Source organism: Herpailurus yagouaroundi, unplaced genomic scaffold, assembly GCF_014898765.1.
Source record: "Herpailurus yagouaroundi ecotype Mexico unplaced genomic scaffold, PumYag 162, whole genome shotgun sequence".
NCBI lineage: Eukaryota > Metazoa > Chordata > Mammalia > Carnivora > Felidae > Herpailurus > Herpailurus yagouaroundi.
The window spans coordinates 47,085,657-47,109,309 of NW_024412403.1; the positions used below are offsets into that span (position 1 = coordinate 47,085,657).

The window sequence follows — 23,653 nt, forward strand, 5'->3', positions numbered from 1 at the left end:
TTACCTGGAAGGTGTGACTCATTATCCCAATAGTACAGATCAATTCAATAGGTGGTTTGACAAGCGATTCCGAGGGAAACAGCCCAGAGGAACAAGGAACAAATCTGGGAATGAGGCGCCATTATTCTTACACACCAAAAGCCAGATAACACCCCAAATATGTGATTCCTGGAAGGCCAGGGACAGCCTGAGGACACCAGGCTGGACAGAAAGAAACAGAACTAAAAGTAGGAGGGATAGGGGCCCTGAAACAGATTATCTTCTCAGTTTTATGTTGACTGCACTAGAAGTGAGGCTCTTTTTTTTAACGCTTATTAAATGTTTTACATTAAAACATTAAAAATAATGTTTATTATTTTTTAAAGTTTATTTTTGATATATATATATAGAGAGAGAGAGAGAGAGCGACAGTGCGAGCAGGGGAAGGGCAGAGAGAAAGACACAGAATCTGAAGCAGGCTCCAGGCTCTGAGCTATCCGCACAGAGCCTGATGTGGGGCTCGAATTCACGAACCGTGAGATCATGACCTAAGCTGAAGTCGGACACTTAACAAACTGAGCCACCCAGGCGCCCTTGGAAGTGTGACTCTTTAAAGAACATATCACCTGAGCCCTCTTGTACTCTTATACTATCACAGGAAACCAATGTAATACTGAAATTTATTATGTCAAGGATTCTTGCAGAAGCAAGCTATAACGACCATAGTGATGAAATCTCTGGCATAAATTCCCCTGAGGGTTGTCCTCCTTTTTACTGATCTTCAGTGTCCTCCTCAACCCCTCTTATACAGTGTGTCCTCTTTCTACCTGCCATCCCCAGGGACGCATGTACTGAGCTCCTGTTAGTGTAGGAAATAACACAGTGCCACACACAGTGAAAAGAATTACATGGGCACAATCCCTGTTCCTTAGAAATGTATCCAATGCAGGCTATTTAAGAAGGAAAGAAAGGGCACCTGGGTGGCTCAACTTGTTGAGTGTCCGACTTCAACTCAGGTCACGATCTCACAGTTCGTGGGTCTGAGCCCGTATCGGGCTCTCTGCTGTCAGCACAGAGCCTACCTTGGATCCTCTGTCCCCTCTCTGCCCCTCCCCCACTTAAGCTAGCTCTCTCTCTCTCTTCTCTCAAAAATAAACACTAAAAAAATTAAAAAAAAAAGAAGGAAAGAAAGTGGCATAGGATATTTCTAGTATATTCAGTGTAATTGACCAGCATAGAGCTTCATTCCCCACAGTGCTTCCACTCTCTCAGTTTTTTCTTCTATTTAACCAACTTTTTAATTAAATATGTAGCCCCTACTTAGAGGGAAATACTAATTTTTGAGATAGAAGATATATTAGTCTTCTCCTGAAGCAATATGCACCAATAACCGATAAGAGGAAATAGTGAAGCACACAACGTAATAATTATGTGTCTATCTATGTCATGGCATCAGGAAAGTGAGTATTGTGGATAACCAGACTTAAAAGATTAGTTCATGCAGGTGGAAAGTCAGCTGCATAATGTTTATTTATTCAGTAAGTACCCATTGAGCATTTTACCGTATACTATGCACTGTGCTAAGCACTTGCTTACTGTGAGCAAAGTCAGACAGGATTTCTGCTCTTGTGGGCTTTAACTAACCCAGGGGAGGAAGGAGACATTAAAAATGATTACAATTCAATAATGTTTAACAGGATTTAAATAAAACTTATCCTCTCTTTTCAGTTTGGTTTTATCAGAAGCTCCACATGCTAAAATCAGAGGTTAGACCCCTGTGCAGGATTTGCAGAAGGTGGTCTTAAAACCCATCTCGGGGCTTTCAGCAAATCACTCCCCACAAGGATCTGTAAGTGCTTTGGAGGTTAATCAGAATTTGGAGAACTGGGAGAGAATCTCTGGGGAGAGATACTGCAAGCTCACAGGGTTTCCCAAAGTCCCACCCGCTGTGGTGAGGAGGGAGCTGGCCCCCTCCTCACCCTACTAAGCCAGTTGAGAGGGGCTTTATTCACTCAGAGAGCTTGCCATGTGCTCCCTGATGTTTGAGAAAGCTGTGGAAGAAGATTTGACTCATTCTTGAAAAATCTGACAATAAAAGGGCTTGGCCAGTTAATTCTGAAGCAGCAAGATCCCAAGTTGAGTTGAGAGGGACTTAGCTGTTTTTGTTTTTTGGGAGCTAAATGTCTTTCTCACAACAGGAGCTGACCTGGAGTCCTGTTTAAGAGAGAGGGAGAGAGACAGAGAGAGGAGAGAGAGAACTCCTGAGCAATCTGGGGGCAGTGTGACCCTAACAGAGAGAAATCAGCCTGCCAGGATCCCAGGGACTGTGGTAAGAGTGGTAAGCACACAGCTAAAGGAGAGACATTGATTTTACTTGTTAAACATAGTCTGAAGGTCTGCAGAGGGAGGGTCTCTGAGAAACTCCCAAAAGCAGTCTTTAAAAGAGAAAGAGCCAGCAATTGTGCATGGGCTACATGCCCCACGGCCAGATGACAACTGTACCAGCCATATTAAACTGTCCTTCTTCCTAATCTACTCTTTCCATGGTTTGACCATGGAGGTTCAGAAAGTCTCTGTCCATGTAGGAGAAAGTGACTGAGAACTGACAGAAGCTAAGTCCCCACCCCTATTGTAGGGTTTCCAGACAGAGACAAGCCTAAGCTAAGAGAAGATGCAGTTTCAACTTTGAATGGTGTTTTAATTTTAATATTTCACTAACTGGCCTGAAACGTGATTATCAGACTGGACTGAACTTTTTTCATGTCCCTCTTAAAAAGGATTTCATTATTTCTTAGCAACCCTAGAACTTCCCTCAGATTATTTTAAGGTATGGGGAGATTGGATCCAAGGAGTTTAAAAGGAATGATGACAGGGGTGCCTGGGTGGCTCAGTCTGTTAAGCATCTGACTTGATTTTGGCTCAGGTCATGATCTCACTGTTAGGGAGACCATGCCCCACCTTGGGCTCTACACTGATAGCTCGGAACCTGCTTGGGATTCTCTCTCTCCTCTCTCTCTGCTCCTTCCCCACTGGCTCTCTGTCTCTCTAAAAATAAATAAATAAATAAACATTTTCAAAAAATAAAAAAATAAAAGAAATGATGACAAGTAGAATCACTTCTCAACTTGGATTTTACTGCCTGCCACATTTGAGAACTTTAGAGTGTAAAATAGTAAGAGGGAGAATGAGCCCCAAGGTAGATGGTCAGGGAAATTGTGCTGAATAAGAAAATATTAAGCTTTGATTGGAAAAATGAATAGAAGTTAGCCAGGTAAAAAAGTGGGAAGGGGGAGGGGGAGGGGTATCAGAAAAAGTCATTCAGGAAGAGAAAAGACCTTTTAAAAGCCTATGGTGGGAAATTGTTCTAGATACTATGCATAACAAACGACCCCAAAATGTAGCAGCATAAAACAACAAATCATTATTATCTCTTACAGTTTTGTAGGTTGATTGGGCTTAGCTGAGTGGTTCTTGACTGGAATCTCAAAGGTTATTGTAAGATAATGGAGGGCCAGAGTCATCTGAGAGTTCAGCAAGACTAGACAGACATCCAAGTCAGCTGAGCATATGGCTAGAAGATGATCTTGACTGTCAGCTCAGAGCTTAGCTTGGAAATGTGACTGCTCACTTACCTCCATGGGGTAGTGGGATTGATAGATCATATAGTATTTTATTTTTAATTTTTTGAGTAATCATACTGTTTTCCATAGGGGCTACACCAATTTGCATTCCCACCAACAGGGCATGAGGGTTCCCTTTTCTCCACATCCTCACGAACACTTGTTGTTTCTTGTGTTTTTGATTTTAGCCATTCTGATGGGTATGAGAGGATATTTCATTGTGGTTTTAGTTTTAGTTTTAGTTTGCTGGAAGGGGATTATAACCCCAAATGTTTGAAGTCTTTCTAGAATTTTTCTGGTTAATTTCTTATCTTACGTGTCCTTGAATGCTCCCTTAAGTCCTGGGCAATAAGTGCTGCTCTGCAACTTATTATAAGTGCTCGTGAATAATACCCAGAGGTTGAAGTTAAGGTGTGTGTTCCTGACATCTGTTGACAAGCTTAGCACTTAAAATGAACCATCCAAATCCAATTGCATATCAGGGGGCAGTAGTTGATTTTAGGAACTTGAGAATAAGCCACAGAAATCCAAGTTCTTCCCATTCCGTCAATGGATGTGGATCCAATTTAAGCAAGATAATGATGCGGCTGATCTTCAATCACCAACCGATGCTTCTCAAAATCATTGAAGAAACAAATATTCCACATTAGTGTCGTCTTGTGTGAGACAAAGGATAAAAACAGAAGCTTTAAAAATTCTTCCACTTTGAGATGCAAGGATGGCTTAAAAGCCCATGCAGTGAATGAAGTGCCATTTTGAAACGAACCTGAAACTGGAAACTAGACTGCCTCCGTCAATGTAGCACCAGCCCCAGCCCTATTCCGCACCAGACTGCAGTCACAGGACAAGCCACAGCAGCTGCAACTCCTGCACATGCCAGGCAAAGGCTGCCTTCTCCGCCTGTGCTATGTCGGCCTCCAGACACTAACACCTAACGTTTATTCAGCTCTTGCGTTTCAGGATCTATTTCACTGTCACAGTAACCTATCAAGGCACATACTATTTTATACTCATTTTATATGGCCATTGTCAAGTGCTTCTGGCAAGTGTAGAGGTTAATCTCAATCACTCATGCCTCTGTCCTGGGTGATCCTTTTTTTTTTTTTTTTTAAGGTTTATTTACTTATTTTGAGAGAAAGAGCATGAGTGGGGTAGGGGCAGAGAGAGAGAGGGAGACAGAATCCCAAGCAGGCTCTGTGCTGTCAGTGTCACAACCTGTGAGATCATGACCTGAACTGAAATCAAGAGTCAGATTCTCAACCAGCTGAGCCACCCAGGCAGCCCTGTCCTATGTGATTCTAACCAAAAGAGTAGGAGTGCAATGAATTGATAAGCACACAGGGGTCAAAGTATTCACTTTATTTATGGAGGCCTAATTACACCACAGTACAGGGTCCCGGAAAGTACTGGATTAAAGAAAGTAATTTGGTAGTGAAGCCAAAACAAATGAGGCTTCCTAACACCTCCTGCCAAATCTGAACATTAGGAAGAGCCACGGGGGTGTACTGGGTGTGCAGGCACACTCTCCCTACACATCTCCAACCAGCAGTGGTGTGATGGATTGGGGCGTCTCAAAGAGCCAGTGATCAGAAGAGAGTGCTAGAAAGCACAGGAAAGCAATGGCCTCTAGAAAGCAGGCACTATACCAGGTCTGTTTACGTAACTGTTTACTTAGACTGTCTTTCTTACAATCTGTCTAGGAGAGAGGGAATCCTATTTCTTGTTTTTATTTTTATTTTCTGTTTATTTATTTTGAGGAAGAGAGAGAAAGAACAAGAGAGAGAAGGAGAGAACGTGCACACAAGCAGAGGAGGGGCAGAGAGAGAGGGAGGGAGAGAGAATCCCAAGCAAGCTCCACACTGCCAGCACGGAGCCCAATGCAAGGAGCCCAACTCATGAACCGTAAGAAGGTGACCTTTGCTGAAATCAAGAGTGGGTTGCTTAACTCACTAACCCACCCAGGCGCCCCCTATTTCTTGCTTTTAAATGTAGTTTCAGATATAGTTTTCAACATAGTTACCCACTGGAATCACTTTGAAAGATTAAAAAAAAAACAAAACACACACACAAAAAAGCCATAGTGACCTGGTCACACCCCAGGCCAAATAAATCAGAAAATCTCTGGGGCACAAATATTGTTTTTAAATTCTCCATGCAAGTCCAATGTGCAGGCTAGGCTGAGAACCACTGCTTTATAGGCTTGTTAACCTCATTCCCTCCTCATGCAGCCAGTCACAGCTAGCAGGTTTTGAGTGGCTACTTTATGTTCAGCAATTTACATAATCCTCACGGCAAGTATATGAGGCAGGTATAAAAATCCTAGCAATTCACAGATGGGGAAAGTGGAGCTTGGAAAGGCTAAGTGACAGACCTGGAATTACAAATTTAGTATTCTGTCTTCTGAACTAGATCCTTCACCAGCATACACTGTGCTTTTTTGCGGATGCCACGATCCTAGCAATATCTCCAATCATAACATATTCTTTCTTTTTTAGGGGCGAGCATAAACAGTTGGAGAAACTGGAAGACTTCATTCCAGTACTCCCTCATGGAAAAAACAACAACATAAAACTCCTTCCATGGAAGTTGAGGATGAAGAGTGTTTCTCACAACTAACTTTCATAGAGATTTTGAGACTGTGTGGTAGGAAGTAGTAATAAATCAACAGTTGGAGATGGTTAAAATTGTCGAGCAGCTAAAGTCAAAGAGCATCACTTTTTACACAGTCAGTTTAATGGTTTTGAACAGCCGTTCTTGGTATCTTGAGACTGACAAGAAAACTGGATACAACAGTCTATGAAGATAAGCCAGCGTATGGAATGTGAAGGAAGCGGCCGTGGGAGGTTATGAGAACAAGGGAGTCTAGGCTGCTCATGAACATACCAACTACAACACAAGCTGCATAGAGAGAAACAAGAACAGAAGGCTGGAAGACAGGGAGGGCTGGAAAGGCTGCAGGAGAGCTGAGGTCAAGTTCACACCCTGAGACACTGAGTCAGAAGATAAAAGGTGATGCATTACTCAACAAGCCAAGTATTTTTAAAAGGTGAAGACAAAACAGAGAATTATCTTTCCCTCCATATTTCATATTTTTAAAACTCTGCAAAGGTACAAAGTAATATGAATTAGATCTCACTTTATGTAAATTTGCTGAGTGTGTGTAAATCTTAATATGTCAAATAGCATATTAACTTTGCTCATAGAATTTTTAGCACGGAAGATCATTTAAATGAGTCGTGTGGCAATTGCCTCTATAGAGCAAATAACCCACTCTTTTTGCAATTTAAAATTCTCTTATGATGAATCTGCAGGACACTGGCATGTATCATAATTTGATTCAAGGAAAAATGTATGTCGTTACAATTTTATGTTGGAACACCTAATGAGCAACAGAAAAATAACTACACACAGATGTGTTTCCTTGTTTTATTCCTCTCTTTTCAAAGTATGAATCATGATTCCCTTATGAGTAGAGGGCTGAAAGGAGGACAGGACCCCACCCAGCTCTGCCAGCACAGAGCTCCGTCAAGCTTGTGAAATTACAACTTGCATCTTCAGGGCTGCACCCATTCAGTAGCCAGGAAATCTCGGGGAGTGTTGTAACTGGCGAAATCAGGTTAATTCAACAGATGGTTTTCATTTCTGGTGAAAGTTTGCATGAGGCTTACTTCTTAAAATGCCCTCACACTATCTTACGGTCAAATGAAGATAACTGGATCTATATTATAAGTTTTAATAGTGCTAGTCTGCAATTTGCTCTTGTCTCTGGAATGGGAAAACTAAATTGATCTATCCTATGGCCATCTCATTCTTCTCACTGGTGTGACTAAATCAGTTCACCTTTAAGTGACTTTTCAACTCTGTCCTCTCCCCCCAAAACACACACACACACACACACACACACACACACACACACAATGCAAACACTTTGAGCAGGTAAACCGTAACACATTACTATTATATTAATCACATAGACAGTAGGCACAGTGTTAACTGAACAAATAAATTCTTCCAGGATTATTCTGCCCTTTTTATTGTGTCCACTTTTACGGCTATACCTTAAAAATTTTTGAACTGTATCTTTTGCCAAAAAAAGGATATAAAAGATATTTATTCACATCATTTAATAAGATTAGTTAGGAACTATAAAATTAAGATTTTAAAACACATTTCTTAGGGGCACCTGAGTGGTTCAGCCGGTCAAGCAACCAACTTCTGCACAGGTCATGATCTCACAGTTTGTGGGTTTGAGCCCTGTGTTGGGCTCTTCGCTGACAGCTCAGAGCCTGGAGCCTGCTTCAGATTGTGTCTCCCTCTCTCTCTGCCCCTCCCCCGCTCACATTTTGTCTCTCTCACAAAGACATTTAAAAAAATTTTTTTAATGCGTTTCTTAAATTACCGTGAAACTCATGTTCTGAAAAACCTGAAAATTAAGTTTTTACTTTGGGGGTTGCTTTCAAAGATTAGGTGAAAAGAGATTAATAAAACTTTACTTGCCACTGATTTTATGTCATTAGTTTCAATCAAAAATGGGTCAAATATCAGCAATTTCATATGGCTCTACCTGGTTAGAACAAGAGACAGGTGAAAAACTAATTTTCACCTCAAATGATACAACCACGGCCCTCTATGTTCCAAAGAAAAAAGTCTTTGCAAGAGAGGATGACCTCAGATATTCTGAAATGTGCTTAAAATACCAACTACAACACATATTCAACCCCAGAGCTTCTGGTTGAGCTGGCTTCCATACTCAAGGAGGCTACCAGTGAGCCTGTAACTCACAAGTCCGATTCTGACGGAGTTTTCACAATGCATGTGAAAGATTGGTGGTGGACTGACAATCACAGACAACTTTGGAGGGACAAGTGGCAGGGACACTGTCTAAAATGAGTAACTTCCCAATAAAAAATGTCATGTTGGTCAATAACTTTAAAATCCCATACCTAAGTGCTTTGTGTATATTTACTTAGCTTTTCTGCCTTCTAAAGAAGGTGCTGAAAGGCAGTGAACTTCAAGAGTTAGGAAGAGGTAGAAAACTGATAGCCAGTAATTGCACAGGTAATAACTGGTGGCAGAGTAATATTGGCTTTAAGTCAGAAAGTGGAGTATTTTACAATAGAACACAAACATCCACAGCCATTAAATAACTTAAGAAAACTCTAGCCACATTAAATAGGATACATAGAGGTCACAAAACTACTTTGAAAACATGTTTTAAAACTCTGAAGAGTGCCTTATTTTCTAATGGGCGTAAGGGGTTCCCATATTTTTTGGAAGATAAAACAGAGACCCTAGCAACAACGCATTTTCCAGAGAAACACAGAGATCCTCATTCAGAATCCTGCACTTCTTTATCCTAAAATATTGAGATTTACATCAACTGAGACACTATACAATATTGAGTTTCTTCTCATTTTTTATTTTTTAAAAAAGACAGATTTAGGATATTGTAAGAAATTACTAAGTTACATTTTTTAAAATCTGTCAAGTGCTACAGTAATGGAATAAGTAAATAAGATTTTTTTTAAAGTTCAATGTTTATATATAGACATATTTATAAAAAAATGACTGAATTAGAAGATGTTAAATAATGTTGATACACACCAGGAAGGGATTTAGGCAAGGAAAGGCACATCATTTCACCACAAGAAATAAAGACCATAGTTGGAAGTTAATGACTAGCCAAAGCTTTAGGTCTTGTGGTAGTTTTCCTAGCTCCGGAGGGTCATTACGGTGGAACCTTCTTTATGGTACTGAGCTGGAATACATAGACAGCAGTTGGAGAATTTTACTCTATGACCCCAAAGTACTGTTAGAAAGAAAGCACTCTTAAGCCTGATGTGTGAAGAGGCAAGGAGCAAAAATCCAAAATGGTTTGGTGGTACTGAAAATCCTATTGACATACTAAGGAGAGTTAAAAAAAAAAAAAATACAAAAAAAGGTAAAGTAAAATAAGGTTAATCCTCTTGTCTGGCTGAATTGGAATTCCTGCAGTTATGAAGTTAAAGTTTCAAGTAAACACTGTATTTTTCACTTCCTTTCTTGTAGACAAACACAGTATAGATAAACAGCTGCCATACTTCACCTTGAATAAAGCTATATGCCAATATTTGGGGAAAAGGCTCTTAGCTAATCTCCTTATTTTATATAGCTTAAGTCTGAAAATAGCACTAATACTTCTGGCTGACTGGCTATCTACAACAGCACAGTGACCATTAAGTCTTGACAATGAAAGGTTTCCCAGAGACACTAAAGGGTTTCTAGTTGAACAGCTACCTATTTACTGAAAAGTCTAACCGACATCAGTAGGACTTGCTTATCAATTTTCTTTCAGAAATTTGTGCCAACCGTCTACCCACTTCTTGCTCTCTGGACTCTGAACCCACATTGGTTTGTTTAAAAGATGGAATCATTCAGAATAATCCATATACATTTTAGTGGTATTAAGAAACAATTGTCTGTGTGAATAAATAAAATAGATTTTCAGGATAAAATGGTAGATCCACTCAAAAAAATTAAATTAAAAACAACGGGAGGGGAGACAAGAGAAAATATTAATATTAAAAACATAATAAAAATGGCAATTGCAAAGCAGGCAACTTCCCACTCATGCCACACGATAGGCCTTCATTAAGGTGTACTCTTTCCGATTGGTGTGAGCAGCCCAGATGAAGAGGGCAGAAGCCATGAACTGTAGGGGAGCTGAGACACACGCCAGGCAGAAGGACCATCCAAATTCACCAGACACGTTCTCAGGTAGTTCTAGTTTCTGGTGGAGTAGTTCAATTCCAGCAACATAACAACTCACTGAGCCCAGTGTGCACAGCCCTTGGAGGAGAACAAAACATAACTGGTAAGAGCACAGTGAGAGCTTCTCGGGCAACACAACAGGACGATACTGCGTGAATGTTTAAGAGTTACGACTCTTTGGTCTCTATGGACACAGGAAGAGGAGAAAAGCAAAGTATCCTGACAAGACCCACCTGCAAGGAGATGCAGAATGCCTGTGGCAATGGTGGGATACAAACTCCGGCAGATGCAAGCACAAAGTCCAATCACGGCTCCAAAGCACATCAAACCCAGACTGACAAAAGGTAAGAGGAACTGGCAACGCCAAAGATCTGATTTTGAAAAAGAGAAAAAAAGAAATGTTACCATGATTTCAGATGGTGTTCTCACAATGTCAATTTCTGTCATACACTAAATAGATCTTTTCTCAACAAGTGAGAAAGGAGTACTTTTAATACTGGATGTTTCTTTTCTAAAGCACTTTGTTCAACAGGATGCTACCTTTGTCCTGATAAAAGTGAAAGGACACTAACAGTTAACAATCACTGAGGGCTTACTATGCATCTGGCACTATTCTTTACACGCGTTGCATGTTAATCCTCCAACATCCCTATGAAGAGGTACTATTATTATCTCCATTTTATGAATGAGGAAACTAAGGCAAGAGGTATAACTAACTTGTACAAGGTAAAACAGTAAGCGGGAGAGCCAGCATTTGAAGCAAAACCTTCTGGCTCTACATACAAATGAATCTAAGTCCTTATAGGATCTCAAGGCGGGAATAACAAGTAAATGAATGGTGATTATAAAAGACCTGTTGAAAGAATATACATGAAACACAAAGCAGAGTATCTCTGCACTCAGTAAATGTCAGTTTTAATTATCATAAATTCCCTCAACAACAGCTGTGGGAAGAAAGCTGATGATCTTCCAAAGCAGCCCCTTACACTCTTACATTACTTTAATTATTAGTAATGTATTAATATCAACTCTAAGCCAAATTCTACCCTATAGTGCTAGTTTTACTTTCTGGAACTACATAAAAGTCTTTTCTCCAACTTCCCTTCAAACTCTGTTAGAAATATACTTCTTCCTATATATTTGCAATACAAATGTGCAGGTTTAAATGTGCAGGTTGAGGAGCGCCTGGGTGGCTCAGTCAGTTGAGCATCCGACTTCAGCTTAGGTCATGATCTCACGGTTCGTGAGTTCGAGCCCTGTGTGAGGCTCTGCGCGGACAAGCTCCGTCTAGAGCCTACTTCGGATTCTGTGTCTCCCTCTCTCTCTGCCCTTCCCTGCTTGTGCTCGGTCTCTCTTGCTCTTGAAATTAAAATTAAAAAAAATTTTTTTCAATGTGCAGGTTGACTTATATGCAGATTTTTAACAGAACATACTGCAAATGTATTTTCTCTTCCTTATCATTTTCTTAATAACATTTTTTTCCTCTAATTTATGTTAAGAATACACTATATAATACATACAACATACAAAATATGTGTCAGGCGACTATTTTATGTTATTGGTAAGGCTTCTGATCAACAGTAGACTGTTAGTAATGTATTGGGGAGTCAAAAGTTGTATGTGGATTTTCAACCCCGTGGAGGGGTTCATGCTCTTAACCCCTATGCTGTTCGAGGGTCAACTGTACTTGCCATTTCATGGTCTCTCACAACATGGTCATTCTTTTGGACAAGCTCCAGTAAGCCTCTACAGCCGGAAAACCAGGTGCAAATCTGAAGACAGTATTTCTTATGCAGTCTGACCATCAAGGAATGGAACGCTCCTAATAAATACTTTCATTTGTTTTTGATATCTATACTTTTGTTATTCCCACCTAAGGCTACATTAATGTTTTTGGTAGCCCTAATCCTTAGTTGACTCTTAGAGCTTATAGTCAACTTTTTTTTACATATCCCTATCTGAACTCAGGTAGCTGAAATGTTTAACTCAAATACAAAAATTTATTATTTATTCCTATTAAATTTATTCTTCAAAAGGGCCCACTAATAACATCTTTTGGGGAGGTCTGGATTCTGTCACCTAATGTATTAGCTGCTTCTCTGAACTTTATATTTGCAATTGGTTAGGTACGTACCTAACCTTAAAATATGTTTTCAACAGAAGAGAGTTCATCGGGATACCGTTAGAGATCTTATTTCAAGTTGACATGACATACTGATTCATCTTGTTCCCAAAACAGAAATCAACAAATGGCAAAATTATTTCTTTTTTTCCCAACTGTCCGGCTGAAATCAATGTACTCACAGGTCCGAAGCAGATCAATTCCACTATTGTGGTTTCCAGGATCAACAAATTTCTCCATGAACTGCTCATTTAGCGTGAAACTCATGCATTTTGTGACATCAAATGACTCTGGAACATGAATTAACAATGACTGCTTATTGCTTTAATTATAAACATTTAACAAAAATCCCTTTCAGTAATTATTCTCTAAAATAAAAAGTGATGTAGAAAGATGTTCCCAGAGGACAGCAACCTCTTTGGCCTTGAATGACACACAAGATTCACTGATGCCCAATGGATGCCAGTGGTTCTCAGCAGTGGGCTTAAGACATTGGTACAAGGAAGGGGAAAAGAAAGTAGGAGCAGTAAAATGAATGCGAATAGATATGCAAGAAGACTAGGAAGGAGAAGACAAATAAATAGGAACTTTCATCTTCTCCCCGAAACCTACTCCCCCAGCTGTCTTCCCCCATCTCAGGTAATGACAATTCCATTCTTCTAGTTCCTCAGACCAGAAACTATAGTCATTGTTGCCCACATGCATCCCACCAGTTAATCCTGGAGGGTCTACCTGTTTTCAAAACATGCGTCTAGGTGACCAGATTATCTGTCCTCTGCTCAAAGCTCCGCAATGCTCCTTCACATGTGGAGTAAAAACCAAGGCCCTCATCACACCTAGAAAATCTTCCAAGGTTTGCCCCACTCTCACCCCCAGAGTACCTTTCTGACAACTCTCCCCTCCTTACCCTCCATTCCAGCCCAGTGGCTTTCTTGCTGGTCCTGGACTAATTCAGGCATGCTCCCACCATAAAGCCTTTGCAGTAGCTTTTCCTTCCATCCCACGATTCCCCCTGCCTCTGCAACTTTCCATACAGCCAACTCCTTCACCTACCTCAAGTCTTTACTCAAGTAATGTCTTCTTGTTGAAGCCTATCCTGCCTATGCTATTGAAGATTATAACTTATGCACACCAACATCCCCTTCCCTACATATTCCAAATCCCCTGTATTTTCCTGCATTTTTTCATAGCATGTGTCACCTAACATACTATATAAATAACTACTGTTCATGGTATTACACTTATTTATTGAGTTTACTGCATGCATCCCTTACAAGAATGTTAGCTCCCTCGGACTAAAATTATTTTTTTTCTCTGATGTTCTACATGGAATATGGAGGCCTGTAATAAATATTTGCTGAATGAATGATAAACGATTGGTAAGATTCAACCATCAAGTGCTCCTATGCCCTCATAAGTAGAACTGAACCCTTTACAATTAACTTTAACCACCCCCCCTTCCAACTACTTTCTTTTTCCCATTATATAATCACAACTATTGTCCTTCTGATATATGGTAACTCCAGCCTGTTGTGCTGTGACTTAAATACAGTGCTTCCCACAAAGTGGTCAACAGAAGTAGTCATAAGTAGAAACAAATTGTAAAGTTGTTCCTTAGAAACAGTTCTAAAGTTTCCATTTCAATAATTGGAAATTAAACATTTTTAATGGTAAGAATGCTTGCAAAATAAATGAGACAATTTCTTAGGTTTTTATTTCCGTAATGCATATTTTTAACCTACAAACTCTATCAAGTTGTTGTAAAACAGACTCAATATACACAGATTTAAACGTAGAGTTGGATCAAATTATATTCTCTAAGATTCACAGGGCAAATGATAATAACTACTAAAACACAGCTAACACTTAAAAGACTATCAATTCATATTTGTTGATTTGATTCTGGATACTAATTCTTTCACCAATTACCAAATATTTAAAGTCTTCCAATGTACTTTCCCAATTATTTCTTCATGACATGTGTGAGACTAATAAAAATAATTTTACTGATAAGTACAGAGATTTAAACTGGCTTTCCCAAGATAAGGATAGTTACTTATCCAACCAATTGTAACGAGTATCACGGTACTTCATGGAAGATGGGCAGAGAAGGTGGTAGAGAGAGAAGAGACACATAGATTTATTTCTTTGGAGAGAGAAAGAACCCACAAACCTCCTTTTACATAACTGGGTCATCACCATCACTTTATTATTGAGTAGATAAAGGAGACAGAAGTTAAAATAAGAGAAATACCTGTCCTTTCTGGTGGGCTATACCAATTTGTGTTTGGAGGTATAGTGATACACCGTCTCCACAATCCCACTGTGCCATTAAATCGGAAAAGCGCATCATTATAAGTCTTTTCATCTGCCTCATCACTCTCGAAGTCGGTCCAGATGCTTTTGGCCAAATCACTGGAATTTTCTTGAACTGGACTTCGATATTCATACCAGAAGTCTGTGCCAATAGAGGCTGCCATGTAGATGGTGGAAATGAGGCTAAGCACACAAGCAATTACAAATGCTGTAGCAAAACGGTTATCCATTCTGGCATTCAGACTGCTCTGTTTAAAAGTCGGAGAAAGAAGAAATGTTAGACTTCATGGACATATAGAGGTTACTTTGAAAGGAATTATCTCAAAAACCACCCTTTATCCTATTCCCCATCCCTTGGCCCTTAAAGTAATATATAATCATTAAAAAATAAATAAAGGCAAGCATGTTCTCAAGTAAGTTCAAAATAAAACTCATTAGTATGAAAAGTACTTATTGAATGCTCACATACCCAGGATGCTACGGAGACAGAGGTCTTGTTCTCTAGTCTATCACCTGCACACTAAAACAGACAACACTGAAATGGACATACACATTACAGATACAAACAATAGACATGCTCAGAGTCAGCAGTGTACCATACATAAACTCTTCATTACAGGCTGAATTTTTATGCAAGCTGCAGAGCATTAAGTTTTCTGGGGTTGAGCGCGAACAGAGCATTAGAAAAGGAAGCAGAGGAAGTTGGCTCCTCCCAGTTTCCTCTGAAGAGGAAAACCTTCTAAACCAAGGTTAAGAATCAGGAGCTATTTGGAAAACAGAGTTGAGATGTTCCTTAACCCACACAGAAAAGGTAGTTCTGGGTACACAGAATAGCAAAGAGAACAGTAACTATGATAATGCTAGATAGCAATCTGCTCTTAATCTATTAAAGCTAAGGAAAACTCCCTTACGCTGCCAAATTCTCCACTCCTGTCTACTCTCCCCATTCCTCACACTTTTTGACTCTCCTCATCTGCAAACTAAATGATTCCCCCTCAGCTAGAAAGAAAACTGAATTAGGCAGAATATGAATACTCCCAATGTAGCAGGATTCTCACACAGAGAGTTGGGACACTGGGGCTTTTCTTTCCAGGAAACAGCTTTATTCGGCGGGCTAAGACCCAAAAGGCTGAGCCCCCAGCGCAGGGCTGGGGGGGGGGGACGGGGGGGGGCCTTTTGTACAATTTTTGCTCTTTTGTCTCCCATATATGGTAACATACAGTCTGAATAAGCTACGTTACAGAGTCCTGGGGAATGTCACGCACCGGCACAGAGCCAGGTTGCCTTCCCTCCTCTTGAGGTTTTCACCACATTCCTTAGGGAGGGGCTCTACCACACCAAGGTGTGGACAGGACTCAACGGCAGTAGTAGTAAATGGCCGCAGTAAAATGACTCAAGGCGGATCAAGCTGAGTCGAATCCTGCCAAGTATACACCGTGACGGCACCAAACACCTTACAAAGGCGCACGAAAACAGGCTCGCAAACTGGGATTGCCGAGTTTGGAAGATAGCAAGTGTGACACAGGAGAGATGGGGCAATTACACTGATTAACAATAACTCCAGAAGTTGGTTTTGTATTCTTGTTCTTTCTAATTCTCTTTCATCCTGGTGCTCTCAAATGACCTTAAAAGGTCCCGGCACCGAGAGCGGCTGTTTACCCAGGCCGGACAACTGGCGCTATCACCCCGCAGGGCGCACTACCGAGCCGGGGGCCCCGCAGTCCAGGGCCACCCCAGGCCAGGGGCCCCAGGTACGCGACCAGGCCCCTCCCCAGACCACTCGGCCGAGGGAAAACCCCCGCCGCAGCGCTGCGGCGGGGCACCCACCCGCCCGGGCCGCTCCCCGGGAGGGGCCCCTCTTCAAACTGCTGAAAACATCCAACGGCTACGCGACCCCTGCCCGGAGACGCCGACCCCGCTCACTCACCGCCCATCCTCCTGCTCCGCCAGCTTCACCCTCAAGCTCAGACCACAGCACCCTACTCTCCCCGCGCCTCCTCTGACGCACTTCCCTGCAGATCCCGCCCCCTCCATAACTCCCGCGCCTCCGCCTCCGCCTCCACCCGAGGCTGGGCTTAGGCCCGGGGCCGAGGGGGCTTGTGGGAGTTGTAGGAGGGACAGAAGGAAAGCGGCGGGAGGTGGCGGCGGTCCGCATTTCTGGCGCCGCGCGCGGTGCATTGTGGGGGATGTAGTTCAACTCCGGGGGGACAGTAGGGGCGCAAAAGGGGGGTGGGGGGTGGCGGCGCGTCTGGGCTGATGGAATCTTGTATTTTATGAAGGAAGGGAGGAAGGTCCGCAAACGCGACCTGTCTCTGATCACCGACAGTCATTGATTGTGACTTATATAACAGGTTTTCCAGTTCTGTGCTCTCCCTGTGACATAGCCCTACCTCTAAATATGTCAATAGCAGTAAGATACTTCTGCGATATTAACCCATTTATGTCCTCTCCCACAATCTCACTCCCATTGAAGCATAGTCCTTCTGGATTTATTAAGTTTAGACTAAGAAAGATGTGACTTGACCGTATCCATCTAGAATGTAATGTTTGGGTTTCATATAATTTATGTTAATGGCTACTTTCTCTTTATGGCAAGCGATACAAATTTTCTATTTATTATAGTAGAGTTTCGTTTTAATGCTTTTTTAACGTTTATTTTATTTATTTTGAGAGAGAGCACAAGTGGGGGAGGACTAGCGAGAGGGAGAGAGAGAGAGAATCCCAAGCAGGCTCTGCGCTGTCAGCACGGAGCTGGATGCAGGGGCTCCAACTCACTAATGTGAACTCATGACCTGGGCGAAAATCAACAGATGTCTAGCGGAATGAACCACCCAGACGCCCCAGTACAGTTTCACTTTAAAATAAATTCCAGTTAATTAAAGAAAAATATTAAGTTATGATAATACTGAGGGTACCAGATATGTCAAAAACGTGAATTTAAAAAATTGTTATGTAATGTGAAAAAGACTCGATTTGAGGGAACATTGTCTTAAGCAGATAAGGTCATGGACAGCCTCTGAAAGTGCAGATGGCCATGTGTCACAGCAGTAACTGAATGACTCTTAAGTCTTCAAGTATTGCACAGAAGTTCATGGATAGAAAGCAGAGAAGTCTTTGCAATAATGCATGTGGACCCAGGAACATGGCCCAAGACCAGTAAATGATGGATTTCTCAGCACATACTGACAGAGACAGCTTACTCAAGGACCAGAAAAGCTCTCAAACCCTACCCCATCCCCAAATGCCTTGGAATTTAGCTCAAAGTTGATACTAAATTTCTACCATCCTGATAGATTGAAGGCACAGTATCTGTTTTTCTGTCTGTGGTTCTACTTCTTTCACCGGAGTTGGCAAACTGATATTCATATCTAGCACATAAATAAAATAAGGTATTAGCCAAATATAATATTAAAATATGACTGGATTTTCATGTAGAATGTCTGACTAAAGGAGAACTTTGTCAGAGGCACCAACTAGAGAAAGTGGTGGAGATGTACAGGCAAATTGTTAATATGCAACTTGACTGCTACCAGAAAGGAGGAGTCATGTACCAGAAAATATCCTTGTCCTTTGACCTTCATCACAAGTCCCCTATCTTCAGAACTACCTCTCTGGTGAAGTCACATGGTAAATAAACCCAGGTAGAAGGGAAGTTTGAAAGAGAAAGACACTACCTCAATTCATAGTCAAGGAAGCTGATCCCAGGGTGAATAACTGACTAATCAAGCTTGGATAATAGGGTGCACTAACTAGTTTGGTGACATTAGACAAGTTAGTTAACCTCTTAAGTCGCAGTTTTCTTTTCTCCAAAATATGAATGTTGATAAACTCCCTATCCCAAATGACCATTGGCAGGATTAAATGAAAAAAAGAAATGCATGTAAAGTGCCCAGCACAGGGTCTGGGCATAGTCAACAATCATTCAATTATTAGTATTTGCAAATATTTGTTGAATATCTATAATGTATGGTTAGGGTCAATATAAACAGCAAATGCTCCCAATTCCCCTAGAAGCTGGAACTAAGCCATTTATAGAGGTAGGTGTCTTGCTTACTTCAGGAGGTTTATGAAACTCGGGGCTAACTGCAGATGACGAGGAAAGACTTGCCACGACCACATTTCAGGCATCCTTGCTGAGCTTGGCTCAGAGCATTCCCAGGCTGAGCTCATGGCATACATAAATCTTCGTGATTCAGGAGGTAGATGTTTCTGGGGAAGCCTGCAAAGGAGGAGGCTGCTTTCATTCATCAGGTCTGCAGAATGCCTAGAAAACACATCAGACACATTTACATTTCACTCAATTTAGGGGGCACCTGGATGTGTCTGCGTGTTTGAGGTTGTGACCATCCTACCCACTCAGCACAGGAGACTCGAACTGCCTGACCACACCAGTACCAACAAGCACATAACCATATTTCTCATTTATCTCTGCATCTTGGGTATTTTCTGTTTTGGGTGCTTGCTTATGGTGTGGGTAGGCAAAACAAATCCTTAATAAATTAATGGAGTTAAATTTCTACTCCCATTCATTACTCTGCTCTTTGGGAAACAATAGCTAGCCTGACATATTTTCACAAATAAGGGATGATTTAGTGAAACCAAGTACCAATTAGGAAATTTAAATTTAAAACTAAAGTTGAACTAGAACTCTGGCTTGATTTGCTAATGATGATTCTAGTTTCAGGACAAAGGTGTTATGGTTACACTATATTTTAAACAAACCAATAGCTGCAAATCTAGATATGCAAATATTATAACTTGTTTGTATCATGTGCTTAGGTAAAAACTCCTTGTGCAAGAATTCCCTTCAATACCAAATTTCCTAATATACTTAAATTTCATTTTTAATCACATTTTTAAAAAAAAAAACTAAAAATTACCTGAAGAAAGATACATCTACATTATGTTTTTCTCATATAATTTTGTCCTGCTTGTTTTCCTTATAAACTGTGGAAGGCAAAAAGAAGGAAAATAGATATATACACAAGCTATGGTTTCTAATCAATAACCTCAGAAAAAAATGCATCAATCTTTGAATTTCCTTGTACTAATCCATTATACAATGGCAAAATTAATCAAGGATGAGGCAAATAGAAAAGTGCATCTAAAATGGTTCTTTCCTTCTAGCAATTCCTGTAAAATGCTACACAGAGTAGCAAACTGTAGTTATTTAGATGTCCATGCTTCTGAAGGACAGTGAATGGACCAAATGTAGGTGAGAAGTTTAAAATTAAATTGTCCTCTATTTTAATATCATCAGTGTGAGTCTTTAGTAAATGACCCTTTTTGAGTCCCAGTGTCCTCATTCACAAAATGGTTATGCCGGATGATCAGTAATATCACTTGAAGCTCTAAAATTTTATGATTCATAAAATTCCATTCTGCTGGAAGAAGAATAATGTAACTCCAAAATATAGTTGTCGTAGATCCACAATGTTCAAGTTTCATTGGGAGATTCCCATGTCCTACACCTCCACGCTAGGCAATGTACAAGATAGAGATACAGGAAATGCAGATGGACAAAGGAAAAGGAGGAAGGCTCTATGCATTCTGATTAGAAAAGATACAGCAACACAGGCCATTGCTGTTTCAACAATAAACAGTAATCATGGAAAACGGAAGCTGTCTAAGAAGTTTGTGAAACCTCCCTATTCATTGGAAATAATTCAAAATTCAAGCATAATTCAGTCCGGATCTACAAATATTAATTGACCACCTATTGTATGCCAGACACTGTGCTGGGTACCAGGGACACTAATATAAGTAAACACAATTTTTGTTACGCACAACCTAAATCCAGATTAAATCAACTGTTATGAAGAAACCTAAAGTATATGTGCCTAAAATAATATCACTTTTGTTTATGTAAATATGGGGTACCAAGGGAAATAATCTAATAAGTGAAGGGGAAGAGGGCCCTGATAACAGCAAATGCATGCCATTTAATTTGGCATGATATATTACATTACAGTACATTACACTAAACTCTCCAAGTAACGGTCCAAATAAAAAAGCCACTGAGACTTAGAATATAAACTGATCTCTTAAACTGGACTGTTTAAATGGCTAAACACTTTATGATATTCAAGTAAGAAATGAACAAGAGAGTGTTTCTAACAAGTGAATATGCAATCACTGTAATAAGTTTAATGAGAAACAAAAACTTTGCTTCATAATCTTTGCCACTTATTCAGGAACAAATCAGTAGGGTGTATGAATAGCGATTTCTTTCTCCTGTGCTACTGGCTATATAATCTGATTAATCCCTACCTAATAAAGCAGCCAGAGTGATTGATAGGGAAAAAGCAGAAGCAGAATATGCCAAAATGCCAGTTAGGGTGGCTGTAGTCACAAAATCATCAGCCCACCTGTGAAGCAAGTCTGCAAGTCACAGCTAGGGCTGTATGATAGATAATACTGTATTCAGCTGAGCAGACATCTCAGGGGACAACACCCGACTGTCTCCCCATCTTCAACATTTGATGCAATTCTGAACATATCTCAGGAATTGAGGTGCAGAATGGGGAGGGCCCAGAAGTCTAAATTAATTCCAAAAATTTTGTGATATCAGACTAGAAAGTTGCTAAGAAGTTCGAGTTTAGAGGTGATTTTTAAGCTGAAAAAAAAGTTAGCCAAAATCATAACAAAGCATAACATGTAAAGTTGGTGAAGGTTTGTAAATTAAAACAGTGCTTCTAAACTTTAGTGTGTGTGAGAATCACCTTGGAGTCTTGTTAAATATAATAAGCGACCTTGTTAGGAATCACCTGGAGTCGTCTCCAGATGATTCTGATTCAGTAGATCTGGGACAGGGTTCAGAAAGCTATGGTCTAGGAGGCACCCAGGTAACTCTAAATGGGTAATGTGGCCTGGCATCCAGAGGTTCAAAACATGACTTTGAGAGTCCAAAGAAGACTTCAGCTAGGTAACTCCTTTATGTTAGAGATGATGAAGAGGTAATGGATGGCCTCTCCCTTCAAGTTGCTCATGATCAGCTCAGGAAGTCAGACACCAAAACAACTAATCATGTGAAATGAAGTAATGGGAATTTAATAAGCAGTATTGTAAAATATCTTAGAGAACACAAAGGTGGAAGTAATTATCCCTGCTAAGGATGGAAAGCATAATATCTAAAGTTGAATATAAACTGTATTTATGTACTTATAAAATAAAGGAGAGTTGAGCATTTTTTTTTTCTGGGAAAACAGTTCTTAAAAGGGGGTATGTGTGTATGCTGTCATTCAGTTATTAATATTTACATCTTACTTTTTTTTTTTTTTTTTGTCATCACCTTGTTCTTGCTGCCTTTCCACAGGCTTATGGTATCCAGTGTTGTTTCTGAGTTTTGGTCTATGTGTAGTTGGTTATTTATTGTTAGTATCCTCATGTTTATTTCAAAGAGCATTCAAAGTTCTAAACATGACTGTTGTGCTGTTTGTTTGGAACGATGACTTCCCCTACTTTATCTAGTCAGCTTTTATTGTGGATTCTGTCTTATAATAGCTTTGTACTCTTTGAGTTATTAAAAGCCCAGGACTATGCTGTTTGTTTCCTTTTTGCCTCAAAATACTTAATCTGTTTTCTGACTCAGGTCCCAGGATCGTTTTGATCCACGGTGGATATTCTCACATTGCAACATACTACCATGAACTACCATATTCCAAAGTGACTGTATATGATAAAGCAAGATATTTGGTCCACAGCTGCTCCAAAGTTCAGTGAGGCAGTCAGATTTATTTGAGATAGTTTACATCAACAAGCCAACAACTTGAATGCTGAAAGAAAATTTAAGACCTGCAGAATAAATGTAGGCCAGACATTTTTCTCTGGAATATGAGCATGAACTTTTTTTTTTCATTTTATGATACTTTTATTGGAATTCTTGAGATACAAGAAAAATACAGATACACCTATGGATAGATATATGTATAGATATAGTGTTTAAATATTCTATGTTTACTCCACCAATCCTTGTCAAGTAAATATTGCCCTATTCAAACTATTTGACAAAATGAACGATTACATTAAGTATTTAAGGCTTACTCAGTGGGAAAGATTTCTATTCCAGAAATGTCAAAGCATTAGTTTCTCTCATCTGCAGCCTACACTTAGGGAAATATGCCCCCCACGAACAACACAGAAATGCTAGGGACACAAAGAAAGGCAGAGCCCAGTTGTAAATCAACTTCTGAGTGACTTGCTGGGGGTGCCCCAGATCAGGGGAGTCCTCGTCTTTCCCTGACCTAGACCCACATGCCTGAGACTCAGGTCACATTAGAACACATCAGGAAACAGTGACAAGAAAGGGGTACAAAAGGCAAGATAGTTATTTTCAATATATTAATTATGGGAAAAATAAAAATTCAGTGGAAAGGACTTCAAATGTTAAACAATGGTGTTTTAATTCACAGGCATGCGTTTTTCTACGCAATAGCAGTATCAGCCTGAAACTGTAACTTTGGCTATGAAACCAGATGGAGGGAAAGAGAGAAGGAAAAAGCCTTACGCCACTTTGACCAGTAAAGAACTGAAATCAATGGAGTCGATTTCAGGATTTGTACTCCACGACAGTTTTCCTAATATGAAAAGGAACAGATGACAGGAAGATATGATAGGACCCGTCTGTTGTTAGCCTGTTTCTCAAATGCTTTGAATGAACCCCAAATCTTTCTGTTAAAGTGCCTGTACTGGCAACTCCATTATAATGCCACTTATTAGAGGCCTGTCTCTGCCAAGTCAATAATCCCAAAAGTGAAGTTCACTGGTTTGTGGAGGTACTTAAAAATAAGTCACAGTTCAAAGGCTGAAAAATCACTGCTCCAGTAGTGAGGTATGAAAAAGACAAGATGGGGGGGGACCCAGAGTC

General features: G+C 40.3%; 1 protein-coding gene across 2 annotated transcripts; it reads right to left on the reverse strand.

The window, feature by feature from the left end:
• Window positions 1-8,997: 8,997 nt before the first annotated feature.
• CLDND1 (claudin domain containing 1) lies at window positions 8,998-16,837 on the reverse strand. 2 transcript variants are annotated; one of them, XM_040484280.1, is made up of 5 exons: window positions 16,715-16,837; window positions 14,726-15,035; window positions 12,654-12,761; window positions 10,583-10,720; window positions 8,998-10,427 (listed from the first exon to the last, which is right to left on the reverse strand). In XM_040484280.1, exons 2-5 carry the CDS (start codon window positions 15,015-15,017, stop codon window positions 10,207-10,209), a joined length of 759 nt encoding a protein of 252 aa, XP_040340214.1. In that variant the 5' UTR covers window positions 15,018-15,035; window positions 16,715-16,837; the 3' UTR covers window positions 8,998-10,206. The 2 variants fall into 2 exon arrangements, with proteins under 2 accessions (XP_040340214.1, XP_040340215.1); XM_040484281.1 differs by lacking the exon at window positions 16,715-16,837 and adding an exon at window positions 15,257-15,315.
• Window positions 16,838-23,653: the final 6,816 nt, after the last annotated feature.

Excerpts from the sequence above, each read along its gene's own strand:
- CLDND1 (XM_040484280.1), bottom strand. The coding sequence starts at position 15,017 with ATGGATAACCGTTTTGCTACAGCATTTGTAATTGCTTGTGTGCTTAGC. Across the intron at positions 12,762-14,725 it reads TAGCCCACCAGAAAGGACAG|AGTCATTTGATGTCACAAAA; the intron begins GTATTTCTCTTA and ends TTCATGTTCCAG. Across the intron at positions 10,721-12,653 it reads AATTGATCTGCTTCGGACCT|ATCTTTGGCGTTGCCAGTTC; the intron begins GTGAGTACATTG and ends TTTCAAAATCAG.